Genomic DNA, 15,262 nt, shown 5'->3' on the forward strand with positions numbered 1-15,262 from the left:
CAGTCACAAATGGCATCCTCATTGGCACTTTCAAAAATATTCATGGGACATTTCCTGGATTACAGTTTGCAGGTGGATAAGAAGACTCAAAATGTTTTCTTATTCATAAGCTTTCAATGTACAAATACAGCACTTCAGAATATAAATGTGTCTCTCCTTCTGAGTGTCTTGAACGGGTAGCTAAGCTTGTGAATCTATTAAGATGTTGTCTGCTCTGCTAGAGTTTTCAAGATCAAGTGCACATTTGGGGAGGCTAAACTCTTGATTCTCCCTCCTCTGTATCCTTTCAGGAATATTTAGAATCTTTCAAACATTATTCCAGAATAATGCATTTGAAATTCTTAATTTTGACATATTTTTGACATATTTCAGCCTGGAAAAATATTTTACTTGAATCTCTCTCCCCCCCGCCCTGTGATTCAGAGATCAATACGACCATTTATTGGTTTTGTATGTCTGAAGGCCAAGGATTGGGACCATTAACTAATGAAACAGGGATAGCATAGTAATTCTGGTACAGATCCAGTCTGCATGCAGCTTTTCTCTAATGCCTCTTCAATATGTCCTGCACCATCCCCTTTTCCAGCCCTGCTCTTTGCAGAACACCAGAATCTGCCATGTGTGCAAATAGATCTGTACTGGTGACAGATGATGGTTAGAGCATAGCATGAATTAAGAAATTCACTTCCACTTTAAGCCTAAGCAGAATTTGAACTCCAGCAACAGATTGTGAATATGAAAATATTGTTGGTAAACATAATTTAAAGTAATACAGATGTTTTTTAGGAAGTTGTCTGATTTACGGCATCTCTAACTCTTATTTTAGTGATAGTAGTAGCTGTTCATTGACGCATTTGATCATTCTCGCATAAATTTACCTTGGCATTTTAGAATATTTACTCTTGTTTATGACCAGATTGATCCCCTGTTGAAACTCTAGAATTGTCAGTGGGTATCAGTTGAGTTACACCATGGATTAATTTGATCCATAGTATTATGAGTGGATTGAAGCATGGGAGTTTTTTTTAACTGGTCTTGCCTAAATCATGTAGCATTCGGAAGTAAGAACACTGATTAATGTAACAAAATTTTATTTTTAATATACGTTTTAGAAGACAAAACTGACCTTGAGAACAGTGTGATGCAGAAGAAAATTAAAATCCCCAAACTCTCTCTCAATCACGTAGAAGAAGCTGGGGAGGTTACAGATTATGGGGAAGAAGATGTGGAGCTTAGACACAGTAAGGTACTGAAGTCTTTCCTTTTTTTTTTTTTTCTTCCTTTTCTTTCTTTTTTTTTCCCCTTCCTCTTTTTTTTTTTTGGAAGTGTTTGGGACATATACAGATGTCATAGCTCAAGAATTTCAGGCCTGCTTTTGATCCCCTAAAAACATTGTTTGGTGTAATTGGGTCAAACTGTGGGGAGGGAGGGATGGGGTAAGGGTGAGAGTTTACAGATGAGCTTTTCAAAAACCTGATTCATGTGCGATCGAACATTTTTCTGTTTATACCGTCTGCACACTTTAATTGCCGTTTGAGATTTTGGGAACAATGCTGTTTCACTTTGGCCCAGAATGCTTTAAAAGTCACCAGTTAYATGAATGTTGAGCAGCTGTTCTCAGTGGCACTTGTGACCTGTTGCGCTCTGCTTGTTTGGAATTGAAAGGGGTGCTATGAGATTTCCCAAATAAACCAGTGGGCGAGAAGACAAACTGACAAGACTGCATCCCTCCATTATAACTGCTAGTTGCCTTTTTAGGTCCAGATGCCAAAAACCCACTATGTAAATGTATTTATTTTTTGATACCAGATGATTTCTTTAAAAGTCTGCCAACCTTCAGAATAAAATACTGCTCTGTGGCTTCATGTGTTTCGCAGCTGCAGGAATGATACCAGTACATCTCTTTATGGTGGGCCAGCATTTTTTAGAGCATGCGTGGAGCAGGCATAACATCAAATAATCTCATTTTCTGCCACATTACTCATGGATATTGTGGTATGGGAATTGATAGTGTCAGCTTCTTTTCTCTAACCTATGAGCTACATTTGCTTTCTTGCAGTTGCTTGGAAGTTCAAATGCTTTTTCCATATTTGGCTAATAAAACCTAGAGACTTTTACCCATACTGTTACATTTTAATATTACCATCTAGGCCCCTTAGAAGAGGTATGCTTTTATTTGTATAGGGTTTGGATTTTGTGCAGAAGACCAAAGGTAAATTTCTGCTGAAAGTTCACAGGAGATGAAGCCTCTGCAATGCAGTACTATATAGAAGGAATCAGTTGATCAGGGAGATGAGACTAGATGATAAATTCTGTCTCCAACTTTTATGTTTTCAGTTCCCTCTTTTGCAGATAGTGTTAACTCAGCCACTTGCATCAGGCATTTGGGTGAATGTACTAGAGGAATAGTCAGAGAAGGTTTTGTCTCCCAAAATGTGGGAAGGACAAGCCCTCTGTTCTTAAAACAGCTTTGTATTGTATGCTTTTTTCATCTCTGGTGTAATTACAGGTGACAAACATAACATATAATTGATTCTTTCTTTCACTTACCAGAAAATCCCAGTGTTGTAGGAAATCTGAACATTAGGGGTAAACTTCAAAGGAGTGGATCCAGATCCACGCTTCTTTATTTTTTCAAGAAATAAATTATCTTTGTAGATAGAATCAAGTGACCTATAACACACACTGCTTGCAAATGTTGCACAAGTACGGAAAGAAAGGCCACTAACTGCTTCAGAAGTTTGTATATGCACTTAGCTAAATTATACGTGCATAATAGTTATGGTGTATGTCTCCATAAGAATCTGTTAGGCAGAACATTTTTGCAGGCAGACTTTGTCTTGCTTTTTCGGAAGAATAAAGCTTAACCATCCGCAAGTCTGTAGAATTTTAATTTGCATTGCATGTCACTCTTCTAATTTTATTTTTTTTTATTGTAACATGCAGAGACAAGATGGGAGGAAACAAAGTGAAGGTACACACAAAAGTATTGAAGCRGTTGTTGCTCGTCTTGAAAAACAAAATGGGATGAGTCTCAGTAATACTTCCAGCCCTGAGGAAGCTTTTATGGAGACTTCGGAAGGCATGAACAACATGGACGATGCTGTAGTTCCTCGGGTTCTGTATGAAGAACTGCTGAGGAGTTACCAACAGCAGCAAGAAGAAATGAGGCACATTCAACAGGAGCTTGAGAGAACGCGGAGACAGCTTGTTCAACAGGCAAAGAAGCTAAAGGAGTACGGGGCACTCGTGTCAGAAATGAAAGAGCTCAGAGACTTGAACAGGAGACTACAGGATGTACTGCTTCTAAGACTAGGTAGTGGTAAGTGCTGGACTTAAATGGGACTAGTTTTAATGAATTTTGGAAGTGTGATCAGTAGTAATGGAAAAGCTTTTGAAGAACAGCAGTGGTTGTTCAACTGGACGTAGAATGTTAAAAGGGTCTTCTGCTACTGTTGTACAATATATGTCGAAATTGTATAATGTGTACTTCTGGGTTTTTAATGATAGTAAGAGGTCTTTGTGTTGGTACGGTTGAATTAGAGTTCCGTTTTAAACAGCTGTATTTTAAAGGGCCTCTGAACTTCTAGTAGATGCTGAAAAAGATAATAAAGTTTCATCTGCAAAATACACCAATATGTTCCAGTTAAAAAAAATAAAAAATAAAAGGCAGTGCACTGAATATTTGGGGTAAAACTATTTTATTCCTTTCAGTCAGTTTTTTTTAAATTTTATTGTTATATAACTGACAGTGTGTTACCTTTCATTTTCTGCCCCTCTCCTCTTCAGTAGCTCATTAGAATGTGATATACTGGAGACCTTTTTGGCATTGGCTTTAAACAGCCATGCTATTAGAAAAAGAATGGATTGTTAAAGCATAATGAAAAAGCTTTTTATGATTAGTGTCCCTTTATAAACACTTGTTACAAAATGCAGRTTTATGTAATTTGGATTTAAATTTTAAATATCTTGAGTCAACTGCTCTTCTGTTTTGGTTTATAACATTTATTTAACCATTATGTTGGAATAAATGGGGAAAAAAAGACAATAAAAAGCTCATCCTTGTCATTGAAGATGATACCCTTGGAATACCTTCAAATATTTTACTAATTTATATTTATTTGCCATTAGAATGTGGTACTGGTGTATTGAAGGAGGTTTGCTTGGTGATTGAAATTTGGTTAAAATTTGTGCATCCAGACTTTAGCATGCTTTTTCTTATGTCTGCCTTTGTGTATCTGGAAATTTAATTTTTGCATGTAAATTGGGTATTGGCTCTTCTACTTGACTTGAATGAGTGCACGCAATTTGCATGTGGATTGGAGTCTCATTCGCATACAAACCTGAGTCTGAGGAAGCATGTGCCCATGCTGTAGCATGCATTAAGGTGTGCCTGCAAGTTTGGAGCCAGGTTTTCAAAGTAGCCTCCGAAAGATTTAAACTGGATGTTTGACTGTGAATGCTCGTCATTGTTACACTGTGCACAATTAAAATGTCATTACTTATTATAAGCATTATAGTTAGCTTTTTAATAAAATTAAATAGGCAAGGTTTCCACAATCTGAAAAACATGATGTGGTTGGCAGTAGATTCCACCGAGCTTTCTAAAATTTTCCTTGGATGGAAAGATGTTTCTTCATCTGCAAGTAGTTAGCTGGAATTTATGTGAATGGAGCACCAGCCAGATGTTTGTAGGCAGTGGGGCTGAACAACGTAAAATACCAATTTAGTTGGTAGACTTGACAGCAGTCTCAGTGGTGAGACCAGCAATGAAATGAAGATGGCCTCTGAATTCTCTCTCCTTTCTTTCACTTTAAGGAAGGAGTGATATATTTTTGCTTSAGCTGAGACAGGAGAGTTTAGAAGGAAAAAAAATACACCCTTGAAAAATGCTGAATCTTCTCTCTAAATATTGGACTTGAGTTTCCATTGTATCAATTTGACACCTGTTTTTCAACTGATAATAAATCTTGATTACATTGAAACAAGATTTTTCTTTTAATTTTATCACGTATCTGGACAAATCTGGACAATATCTGGACAAATACCAAGCATAAGGAGCTCCCCAAAACATCCCTTGTTATTATTGCTCCTAACATTAGAACAATATGGAGGTAGGTTCTCTCCTGGGTACCTTTAGAATTTGATGCAACTATTCATGGATGACAAAGGTCRAATTTGGCCCTACGGGCTGTGTGTTTGTTTGTCATGACTTGAAGTGTTAACYACTGATAATTCTAGGGTCTTTCCTTGTAGCCTCATTCTTAATAGTAGAGAAACAACCAGCTTCTAGAAAGATCAATATAAAATTTATGAACGACTAGACAGTGGAGACAGCTTCAGCAAATTATAAATTAGAGATTCTCATGATAGGGTGAAAAAAGTGCTCCTTCTAATCAAGAAGTAGATATGTAAAGACTTCCCTCGTCTTCCTTTCCTTTCTAGTTTTAGAAATGAGGTATTTGGGTATGTGAACAATATGTGCAAATCGTTCAGAATATAGATTATATCCTGAATCTATCTTCAGTTGTTGTGGTGATCTCTTAAACCTAGAGTTTCAAATTATGTGTAATTTATGTTAGGCTGTACTCACAGCAGGCTGGACTTAATGCAAACTAATTGCATTTCTGTTTCACCTTCGAGACTTCTGATTTCTTTGCATGAGATGACAGCTGTTTTGTGCTGATGAATTGCAGCTGTGGGAGATGCRTGCCTGTTGCTGTTTTAAACTTGCAGATCAAATATAGAACCACCCTCTTGAGCTAACATTCCGTCAAGAATTCAGCCTCCTAATTTCCCATCAGTATGTTGATTTCAGTGAAAAGTTAGGAGTCAGTGTATCCTACTTTAGACCTGGGTCTTCATCTCTGCTACTAAAACTTAAGCCTCTCCTGTGGGAGTAGTGGGGTTTTCAGCCTTTCACATGGTGACAGTGAATTGCAGTTTGTTTTAAAAAAAAAAGCCTTGAAAGTAGAAGTAGCAAATGAAAAGTAGTGAAGTCAGTACTGATTCACTGTGAAATATTGAGGCTTTTCTTATGATTTTGATACGCGGATGCCCAACAGATCACTGTTTGGAGGAGAGAAGCTGTTGCCCAGAGCTCTAGGGAGCAGAGCAGAGGGGAGAAAAATCACTGTCCTGGAGGAGGTTACCACATCCCTCACCTGAACTCCCTGAAGAATGTGCACAGCCCCRAGGCCTCATTCCCCTTGCCTACTTGGGAATCAGGAAACCCCAAGATCATAGGCCTTTGCAGTTTTTCTCCACCCTGATGCACCAGACAAGGCACTAATTTGCCCTGGTTTTATTTATGGCAAATGATCTAGAGGATTAAAGCACTCTTCCAAGCTGAGTTTTAAATATGTCTTGGATTACAAAATACAAGAATGTGAATATATATATTTTTAAAGTAGTTCTCTCCAGAATAAGATCCGTACAGTTTAGTATGATTGTGCATGGCCAGAAGTAGTAAAGCTATATCAGGGATAATGTTTGGCTGTAGTTTTGTGTGTGTCTGGTACCTAATGCATTTTTTTGTTGTACTGTTAAGAATTAGCATTCTCTAAGGTCAGAGAGTATATTCACCTTCATTCACTGCTTTGTTTAGGGAGTATTTGCTTTCTTCCCCATGCTCTAGCCACCTGCTCTTTAACTGACCCCCCCCCAAGTGGTTATTTTTAACTCCAGTCTTTTCAGTGATGCAGTTTACAGTGTCTTGGGACTGACAGCAGGATTGGGAGGGTGAAATGGGATTTGAATGTCTTACCACATACTTAAGGAATTGCTCACTATTATTAAGGTTTTCCAGATTTTTTTTTTTAGCTTTCTGATGAAAAACATCTAAGGATTCTATCAACAGTGAGCACGGGAAATACCATATATAAAATATTAATACTTCTCAGATTCCTATCGTTTCCATGCAAATTCTAGTAGATAATGTGGAAAAACAGCTTGCTGCTTACAAAAGTGTGCTGACCCATTTATTTACTTTTTTGTTTATTTACTAATTTTTAAGTAGAGAGTAGCCTATGATGCATTTTGGAGAGAAAGAGGTGATAAAGGGAAGCCTTCTACTTCTTCATGCTGCATTTGAAGTTGCTGGCCTCTCAGGTACTAGGGAAACATTACTAAACAGAAGGAAAAAGATTTTTAAATGAAACATTCCTTTCCTTTCCTTTTGCATTCTTAAGAACCGTCTTTATTTTTTGTGTGACCCTTCTGTAATAAATACTACCACTGTTAAGCCTTTAGACAGTGGTTTACATTTGCAGGCCCCTGCCCGTTCATCATTAAAATACAGAGAGCACGAGAGCTGCAAAGAGAGAACTTCTAAAGTATGGTGCATGGTAAATTAGGCACACAATTCCCATTAGCAGCGAAGCAATAATGCAGGTTGCATGTCTGATTCACATGTTGTGTTGAAAATGCAGTCACTAGTAGTTAGTGAAAGTAGATGTGAAGTCTGCCCAGGTAGAAGCAGCTTTCTGTTCAGGAAGAAAAAAATCAGTAGGCTTTTAGAGTATTAAAGAAGACATTTTAAAGAATTAATGTTGGTGGCTTCTCAGCAGTAAAACATGAATTAAAATAGAGATCTTTCTGGCCTGTTAGAGCTATGGTTATTGTGGACTTTATTCAGCTCTTTTTCTTTTGGGAACTCTGGAATCCAAATCCCAGCTGTGTCAATATATTACTATAAACAGACTGTAAAAGACTTCTAAGTAGAGAGTAGTAAAAATGTTTAAACTGAAATACACTTTTCCTTCTAGGAAGAAGTAATTGTACTTAGAGATCTTCCTCAAAATGTCTCTCAGACTGCAAGATTATTTCATTTGAAGAAAACTCAGAATAGCACTTTGCTTAAGAGTRTGTTCTTAAAGTAACGGCTAAAAGTTCATTTCTCCATCCCAAGTTCATGCCGGCAATTACATAACTGTATCTCCTTGTTCAGGTGTGCCAACCCTGAGATGTGAGCAAAGAGTTTGAATGGTTTAATCAAGGTTTTTACCTCCATCTGCAGCAGTATAGCAGTCTCAAGTAAAGAAAGTTTAGTCTGTTTTGGTCTTCCTGTTGTATATACATTGATAGTACAGGTACTTGTTAAGATTACTRTGATATTGTAATGCAAATGCTGTTCTCTGTGATTTCTCTATTTGAGCCATGTTTGCTCTTAAGAAATTGTTTGTGGCACTGCAGTTTAGGGTTGGCTGAGTTGTCCGGAGAGCTTCTAGTTCTTGTTGAGTGTGTCAAGTGATAGTCAGCTAAGAACACCTAGCTAGCTACGCGGGTGCAGAATAAGCTGTAATGTAAATGTCAAACACTGACAATGAAGGAAATGTTGATATTATTGTATCTGTAAATGAAACTGCACAGCGCAGGAGGAAGGGATACTTTGGTTGTTCCATCAACAAGAAATATTTAAGGTATGTAACTCAAGACATGAGTTCTGATGCCACAGGTTGACTTGCAGAGTTAGATCAATTCAGGGCTTGGTCTGTGTGTACAAACACCGAGGTGGGATGCTGACCCATGGCGGTGACACGAGTATTGAATTACCTTGTCATTTATTGAAGATGTCAAGGTTGGACTATAGAGTACAGCAGCACTCTCAGCACCACCCTGGTACACTGTAGTTCTTACAAGTAGGTGAGTTACCCTTACAGCCCCTGGAACTGGGTGATTCCTGTTGTGGCCAGGGCCTAAGCTTGCAACTTTTGCTCTGTTAACAAACTGTCGTCCCTGCATGGAGCTTCAGAGACTGTTGGAGCTTATTGTGAGYTTAGAGACCTGTTCAGCGAGAGATAATTACAGGCTTGGGGCCTTAGACTTTTCCTAGACTTCTGGTCTAACCGTTGCAATTAATGGAATAATGGAACGCAGTTCACAAATTATTTTATTTTACTTTTCTGCATTTTTAGGAGCAATTTATAAATTCGATCTGGAAAAGAAAAGCTGATGACTGTCAAAATAATCATCATCTTTTGAAGCCTCGAACATATGCTTAATAGTATTCTATTGTTTAAGCTATACTTAATTTTTGTTGATTACATTAAAATAAAAATCAGTGTGGTGGATGGATTGGACAATCAAAATTCTAATTTGTTGTGTTTTCTTTACTTTGGATACTCTTTCTGTGCATGATACTTTAGTATAAGTAGCTTATGCCTGTTTTCTTCATAGCATTTCTGCACATCCTTAATATTTTTAATATGTCTCTGTTATATTTAAAGACATTTTAAAGAGATTTTTATCTAATTAAATATGTAATTTTTGTAATTACCTCAGTAAATTATGTAGTTTTATAAGTAGCTATATAGTAATTCTTATATGAAGAATTACTGTTGTTGCTTCTGGTTTATAAAGTCAGTGTGGCTATAGCATAATTTCCTTAGTGTGCATTGAAGCAATCTTATCCATGTCTGTAATTGTCCATATGAATTAAGAATAAAATTAAACATTTAAATTAAATTAAAATGAAGCATGTTAAAATGTTTATAAAACCAAATTACTGATCCAGCTTTTATTTATTGATGTTCAGAGGTAGGATTTTGGGTTGAACCCTTTCTGACTTTAAAATGAACATGACTAATGTGATATTTTATGCTAACCATGGGTGATGAAGTGATTTATTTCATGTTCTCTGGGATAGCAGACAGCTCTTTTTTCTTAACTGTCTAGGACCTGCCATTGAGCTTGAAAAAGTAAAACCAGAATCAATTGAGCCTGAACCTGAGGTACAGAAGACCTTCAGTGAGGAAGCAAATACATCAACGTATTATCCTGCCCCTGTTCCAGTAATGGACAAGTATATTCTCGAGAATGGAAAGGTATTTTAAATTAAATATAGCATGAATAGTTTGTAAATGTCCTTCAGGTGATTTCCTTACAGAATTTTCATGATCTTAGGGTTATTGCAAGGTTATTAGCCTATAGCAAGCTCCTCAGCTTTCACGAAGTTGCATTCTATGTTGAGGAAAATGATGGAAGCGCACAAATATGAACAGCATTGTAAATTATCGTTAGTGATGAGAATGTTGAATGCTGTGCCAGACAATGAATAAAGTTAGTAAATATGCATGCACTAACACATTTGTAGAGTCTTAAATTGGTGACATACATAAATCCACTGAATATATACCAAAGTCAGTAAAGTTACATCAGTCTATTTGACAGAAATACATCTTAATAAAAGGACTTTAATATTTTTAGTGTGCTCTACTCCTGTTGCAGAGAAGCCTTTGCACTTTGGTTGAATTTGAGTCCAGTAGGTAATTCTGAACCCTGGAATGAACATGGGCTCCCTTGAATTTGATGGGGGTGTTACCATTGAGTTGAGCTGAAGTAGTGTTACMTTCTGGATGCTTTTATGGACTTGTTGAATTACCGTCTAGCTGCAGTTTATCAACACCTGACTGATAATTTTTGAGACTCCAGCATGTTTAACATCCTGTCTGCTCATCCACCCAGGTCTGCTTTTATAGCTATTGCCATTATCATTAAATTAACGTTGTATTTCTTGTACAAAACCATATGTCCTTCAGAATTGCCTGTGCAGATCCTGACTCTCAGGATATATATGCATTCAGTACCACAAACAGAGAACCTTTTAGGAGGAAATTTCCATTTCAGCCCTGACATACCGCAAAATTAATGATGGAGTAGCATGAAATATTACATTTTCATATCTGTGTTACAATATTGAGTGCACAAATGTCTGTTTATTGAAGACGAATTTGACATAATTGTTGTGCAGACAAAATTTATGTGACAAATAGTATAATTTGGGCAGTCTGACAGGTGTTTGGTTCAGGTAGCTTTTCTTGCCTAGTACATTTAACATACTTCATTTACTTTGCTTTTTGTGTATATTATTGCCAATGAAAACTTACTATGTATTACTATGAGAGCTGGTTTATCTCCTTTTCTCTGCTTGCAGTAGGTGGGATAGGGCACATCCTTTAGTATTTGTATGTAACTTTTTCCACACCTTTATTTTTTCTGCCATTGCTGTCAGCTTCTTCGCATTTGTATTGCAGAAGTTTTCTCTGTCTTGACAGGTATCAAAATCACTTTAACTTCCTTTTTGTAATGTGGGTTTGTTTTTACATTTGCCTGTTTTGGGGGGGTTTCAGCTATCTCAGGATACATCTCATCTACCTTCATTTTCATTAATCCTTTATTGACGTGGATTGCTACATAGTAGTTGAAAAACACTTTTAGAAACCTTGAACTTTGTGGCATTGGATTTGATCTTAGTAGGATTCTCTCCAAGCAGATAAATCTTTCTCCTCTAGAGATAGAACAGAATTACTTAAAAAGAACATGGTGTTCATTTAAAAAAATAAAAAAGTTCATCTTCTATGATATGTTTAAATATATTGCATGTGTTAGTACAGTTACAGTGGTGAGCGTTGCTTTGAATTTGTTCTTGTTTTTGTTGCATTGTGCTTGAAGGTTAATCCTGCAGCTGCTGAAATCAGGGGTAAAGTTCCCATTGATTTCATCAAGCCAAGGATCTGTCCCATCCAGCAAGAAAGGAATTACTTCTGAATCTGGAGTACAATAGACTTCCCATAGCCTTGGGAGTAACAGGGAACAGTACCAAGCCTGTTTTACAGAGAGGTAAACTGAGACATGGAAAGATTTAAGTTCCTTGCCCTAAGAGTGCTAGAAATAGAAAAGAGAGACATAAGATTGTGGCTGTGGCTGTCTGTCATGGAGCTGCTGTTACCATAGGTGTTTCATACGAATGATGACTTGATTTTAATAAATGAAGCATGTTCAACATGAACATTAAAATTTTTTGCTGTAACTTGTTGTTTTAAAATAACTTCAAATGAAGCTCACTAGCTTAAGAGACTAAATGATCTTTAGCAAAGACAAACCCTAATCTTGACAGAAAGGAATCAGATTTTTGATTAAATGGAGCAATCTCTAGTATTAATTTAATACAGAAATCCAAAATGTAGCATGTCACAAAATTCCTGATCTTAGTTACTTTCTGCGTAACTGTTATGTTCATTTTTAGAGATGACTTTTCCAAGATCAGAACAGAAATAACACTTATACCTGTTAGGTGATTGTTTTCTGAGCACAGACTGCTCAGTCTGAAAGAAATTGTCATACAAAATATGTAGAGAGCATCAAAAGAGTGTAGATTTTTAAAGCAGTTGTGAAGAGGCTCAACAACAGAGACAGAAGAAAAAGGCTGTTTCTGTTGTGCTTATTGCTAGTTCCATTTCTGTCTGTTATGAAATCTAAATACCACGTGGACTTGTGAAAAGCCTCTTAGAATCCTCTTAGTGTAGAAATTTCTGCAGGAGAGGCAGCTTGCTTTATGTTTTTATACTTTGAGGAAGTTGATTTTCATTCGTTTTTATGAGGTAGCTGATAGCCAGACCATTCATACTTTTGTATTTAAGTTTTTAAACAACTACTTGCTTTTGATGGATGCTGTCATAATAAAAAAATTTCTTCAGGCTGTAGCCCTCAATAATAATTAAGTCAGCTTTCCATTTAAAGGAAAATGGAAGTCTGGTTAAATAAAGGCAGTAAAATCACAGGTTTATAAAAATTTTACAGTAGCTTTCTCCAATTTTCAGTGAATTTAATGGGACTTATGTGGTACTGTTCAGATCCTTATGGGTAGCAGATACAGTTTTACATAATTCTACACAAAATGAGTAAAAAAATGAAACACTAAGAGACAAGCAGTTAAGCCAAGCAAATTCTCCAGTATACCTTTGCCATAGAATTTTGTTCATGGGATTTTTTTAAATGATGAGGAAGCAGTAACATTTTACTAAAATATTAGTTGTACAGAAAAAAAATCCATTTGATCAGATTTTGTGAAACATGAATTTTGGATATAATAATCCAGTTTATACATTTGGTTGGTTGGTGTTTTGTACTTTTAAAGAATCATCCGAAAATAAGTTCCATCTTGTCCTTTTTCAATGCACTGAACTCTTATCAGTGGTTAGAATAGCTAGATCATGCGTTATCTTGCTATGGACGCTGAGCCAGCATGGGTCCAACAGAGTGAAGTTCATCAGCATGTTTACAAAGCTTTCTGCATGCAGAGGCAGTTCAGATGTCCACAGTGTGCTCCAGGAATTAAGAGCATTGACATACGTGGTACAAAGCATACTCTCTGATTCTGCACAGGGCCAGTATTTGGGTCCAGCTGGATTTACTGGTTGCAATCTTGTCAGACCCATGCTGATGATTGGTGGCATCATTTTCCCTGATGTTGCTTGACAGTGTCCTGGTTATCAGGAGGCTTATCAGCTCAATAATAACATCGTGCCAGCCTAAAAATTCTCATCCTGCACCCATCTTAATAAGCCTGGTGCAGTGGAAAGCTTGGTATAAAGATGCTGGGCGGCTCTGTGGGAGTCAACCCAGCATAGCCAACACCGAGCAAGGGTAATAAGCCCGACTAGACTCGAGCAGTTTCCTTTTGGAGACTCTGCAATGGCTTTACACTGCATTTCCCAGTGCCTGTTTTACCCTACTTTACTACCTTAATGAAATATCTCTGCCCACCATTCTCTGGATAATGGAAAGGTTGTAACGTTGCAGCAGTGTTGTTGCCTCACCGCAAAGCAGTATTCACCTGGGTAGACTGTTTACAAAAGGCAAACTTCACAATAGAATTTGAGTTTTACAGAACTTCCAAGCTCTCTTGGTTTATGCTGATATTGGAGCTCTCAAAATCCCTTCTACCCTTCTGGTTACTTTAAAGAATCAGGCTGAATTTTGCCAGCAGGTATAGGATTTGACTCAGGAAAAGTTTCCCTCACTATCGCCTTCTGAATATGCTTTGGGTAGAGTCTGCTTCAGCCAAAGGGAGGCCTTCATATTAAAGAGAGAATATTTTTCTCTTGCTCCTAAATTAGATCAGCACAACTGCTTGGTTTGTATGCTGTGTGTAGCTATATAATACTTCATGTGTTTACTGTTTCTTTCTTCTCTCTCTCTCTTCCTGACCATTCTCTCTCTTCTCTATCCCATAGAGATACTCTATGGGGGAAAAAAAAAAAAAAAGAGTAGAGAGTAAGAAGAATTGAGAACAAAAAGGAAGAGGAACTATGTAATATATGAGGTTGACTAACTCCCTGACCCACAGAGTTGCAGAAGTTTCAGAATTAGGCAAAATGAATTTGTTCAGCCCTAATTACTGTTATTATAGTACATAATACTAATGTTCCTACAGCACTTGGATACTGTTGTGTGCTACCTACCATAGATAAGTTGTTATTATTACTACCTTCTAGGTCCATCTTGGCAGTGGAATTTGGGTAGATGAGGAGAAATGGCACCAGCTGCAAATAACACAAGGAGATTCAAAGTATACAAAAAATCTAGCGGTTATGATTTGGGGAACAGATGTTCTCAAGAACAGAAGTGTCACAGGAGTTGCAACCAAAAAAAAGAAAGATGCCGTTCCCAAGCCACCTCTCTCACCTCACAAATTAAGCATTGTCAGAGGTAGGTTATTTGAAAACTTTTGCTTCCTGCTTTGGAGTTTAACCATTAATCATTGAGTTGAAAGATTCTTCTTTTCAGCTCATATAAAATTAACTGATTAAAAGCTGTAATTGAAGTTGCTATTGCATTTTGAAGTGCATACATATCCAGAAAAAAAAAAAAAGACACATTACGATAGCTGGACACAGTGCAAGCCTTCACAGGTGGAGAGTTGTACTTTGACTTCAGTAAGGTTCAAGAAGATCATCATTTCAAACCACTTGCAGAACAGGACTCTGAGCTTGGAGAACAGCACATTGTCCTGGAATTCTTTTTATAAGATAATGGTTTAACTGCATATGCTGCTTTTAACAAGCCTGAGAGTAATCTTACCACATTCTTCTATCCAGAATGTAACCAACTCTGGTGTGAGGCAAAGAAACCATTACAGCACTGACTATAAAAATGTGCATACTTTCAAAGGAGAGAAAGAATAGTAGTTTAAGTGGAGAAAATGTGAATAGTAGAAATTAATTGTTGGCCTTCAGTTGTAATTTGAACAGGAAGTGTAAATTGCAGACCTATCGGGCAGAAAATTTGCAACAATTTCAGTTACATGGACTCAGGCTTGCCCTATGTAGTATTTTGAGAGCGCGAGCAGGCCCTATCCTTTATTTAAAATGAATGGTGATTTCAATCCCTTTGTATCATCATGCTTGTGTTTTACATTCAGTTCTGTCTCTTTTGGTGTTTCAGGCTTCTTTTTAAGTCAAAACTGAGTCAGTTCCTCATG

At 37.1% G+C, this 15,262-nt stretch overlaps 2 protein-coding genes across 8 annotated transcripts in view; both read left to right on the forward strand.

The window, feature by feature from the left end:
* Window positions 1-15,262, forward strand: part of AGBL4 (ATP/GTP binding protein like 4) — a 950,635-nt gene that overhangs the window by 571,681 nt on the left and 363,692 nt on the right. The window lies entirely within an intron of this gene.
* BEND5 (BEN domain containing 5) overlaps window positions 1-15,262 on the forward strand; it is a 36,840-nt gene that overhangs the window by 18,208 nt on the left and 3,370 nt on the right. For 5 of the 7 annotated variants that reach the window (XM_026086955.1, XM_026086959.1, XM_026086960.1 and 2 more), the window contains exons 2-5: window positions 1,113-1,246; window positions 2,947-3,322; window positions 9,676-9,824; window positions 14,277-14,490. In XM_026086955.1, coding sequence (XP_025942740.1) covers window positions 1,113-1,246; window positions 2,947-3,322; window positions 9,676-9,824; window positions 14,277-14,490 — 873 coding nt within the window. Of the gene's footprint in view, window positions 1-1,112; window positions 1,247-2,946; window positions 3,323-9,675; window positions 9,825-14,276; window positions 14,491-15,262 lie in introns of those variants that run through there. The other 2 variants (XM_026086954.1, XM_026086956.1) reach the window with 2 other exon arrangements.

This window comes from Apteryx rowi, unplaced genomic scaffold (assembly GCF_003343035.1).
Source record: "Apteryx rowi isolate R43461 unplaced genomic scaffold, aptRow1 scaffold_7, whole genome shotgun sequence".
In the NCBI taxonomy this organism is placed as follows: domain Eukaryota; kingdom Metazoa; phylum Chordata; class Aves; order Apterygiformes; family Apterygidae; genus Apteryx; species Apteryx rowi.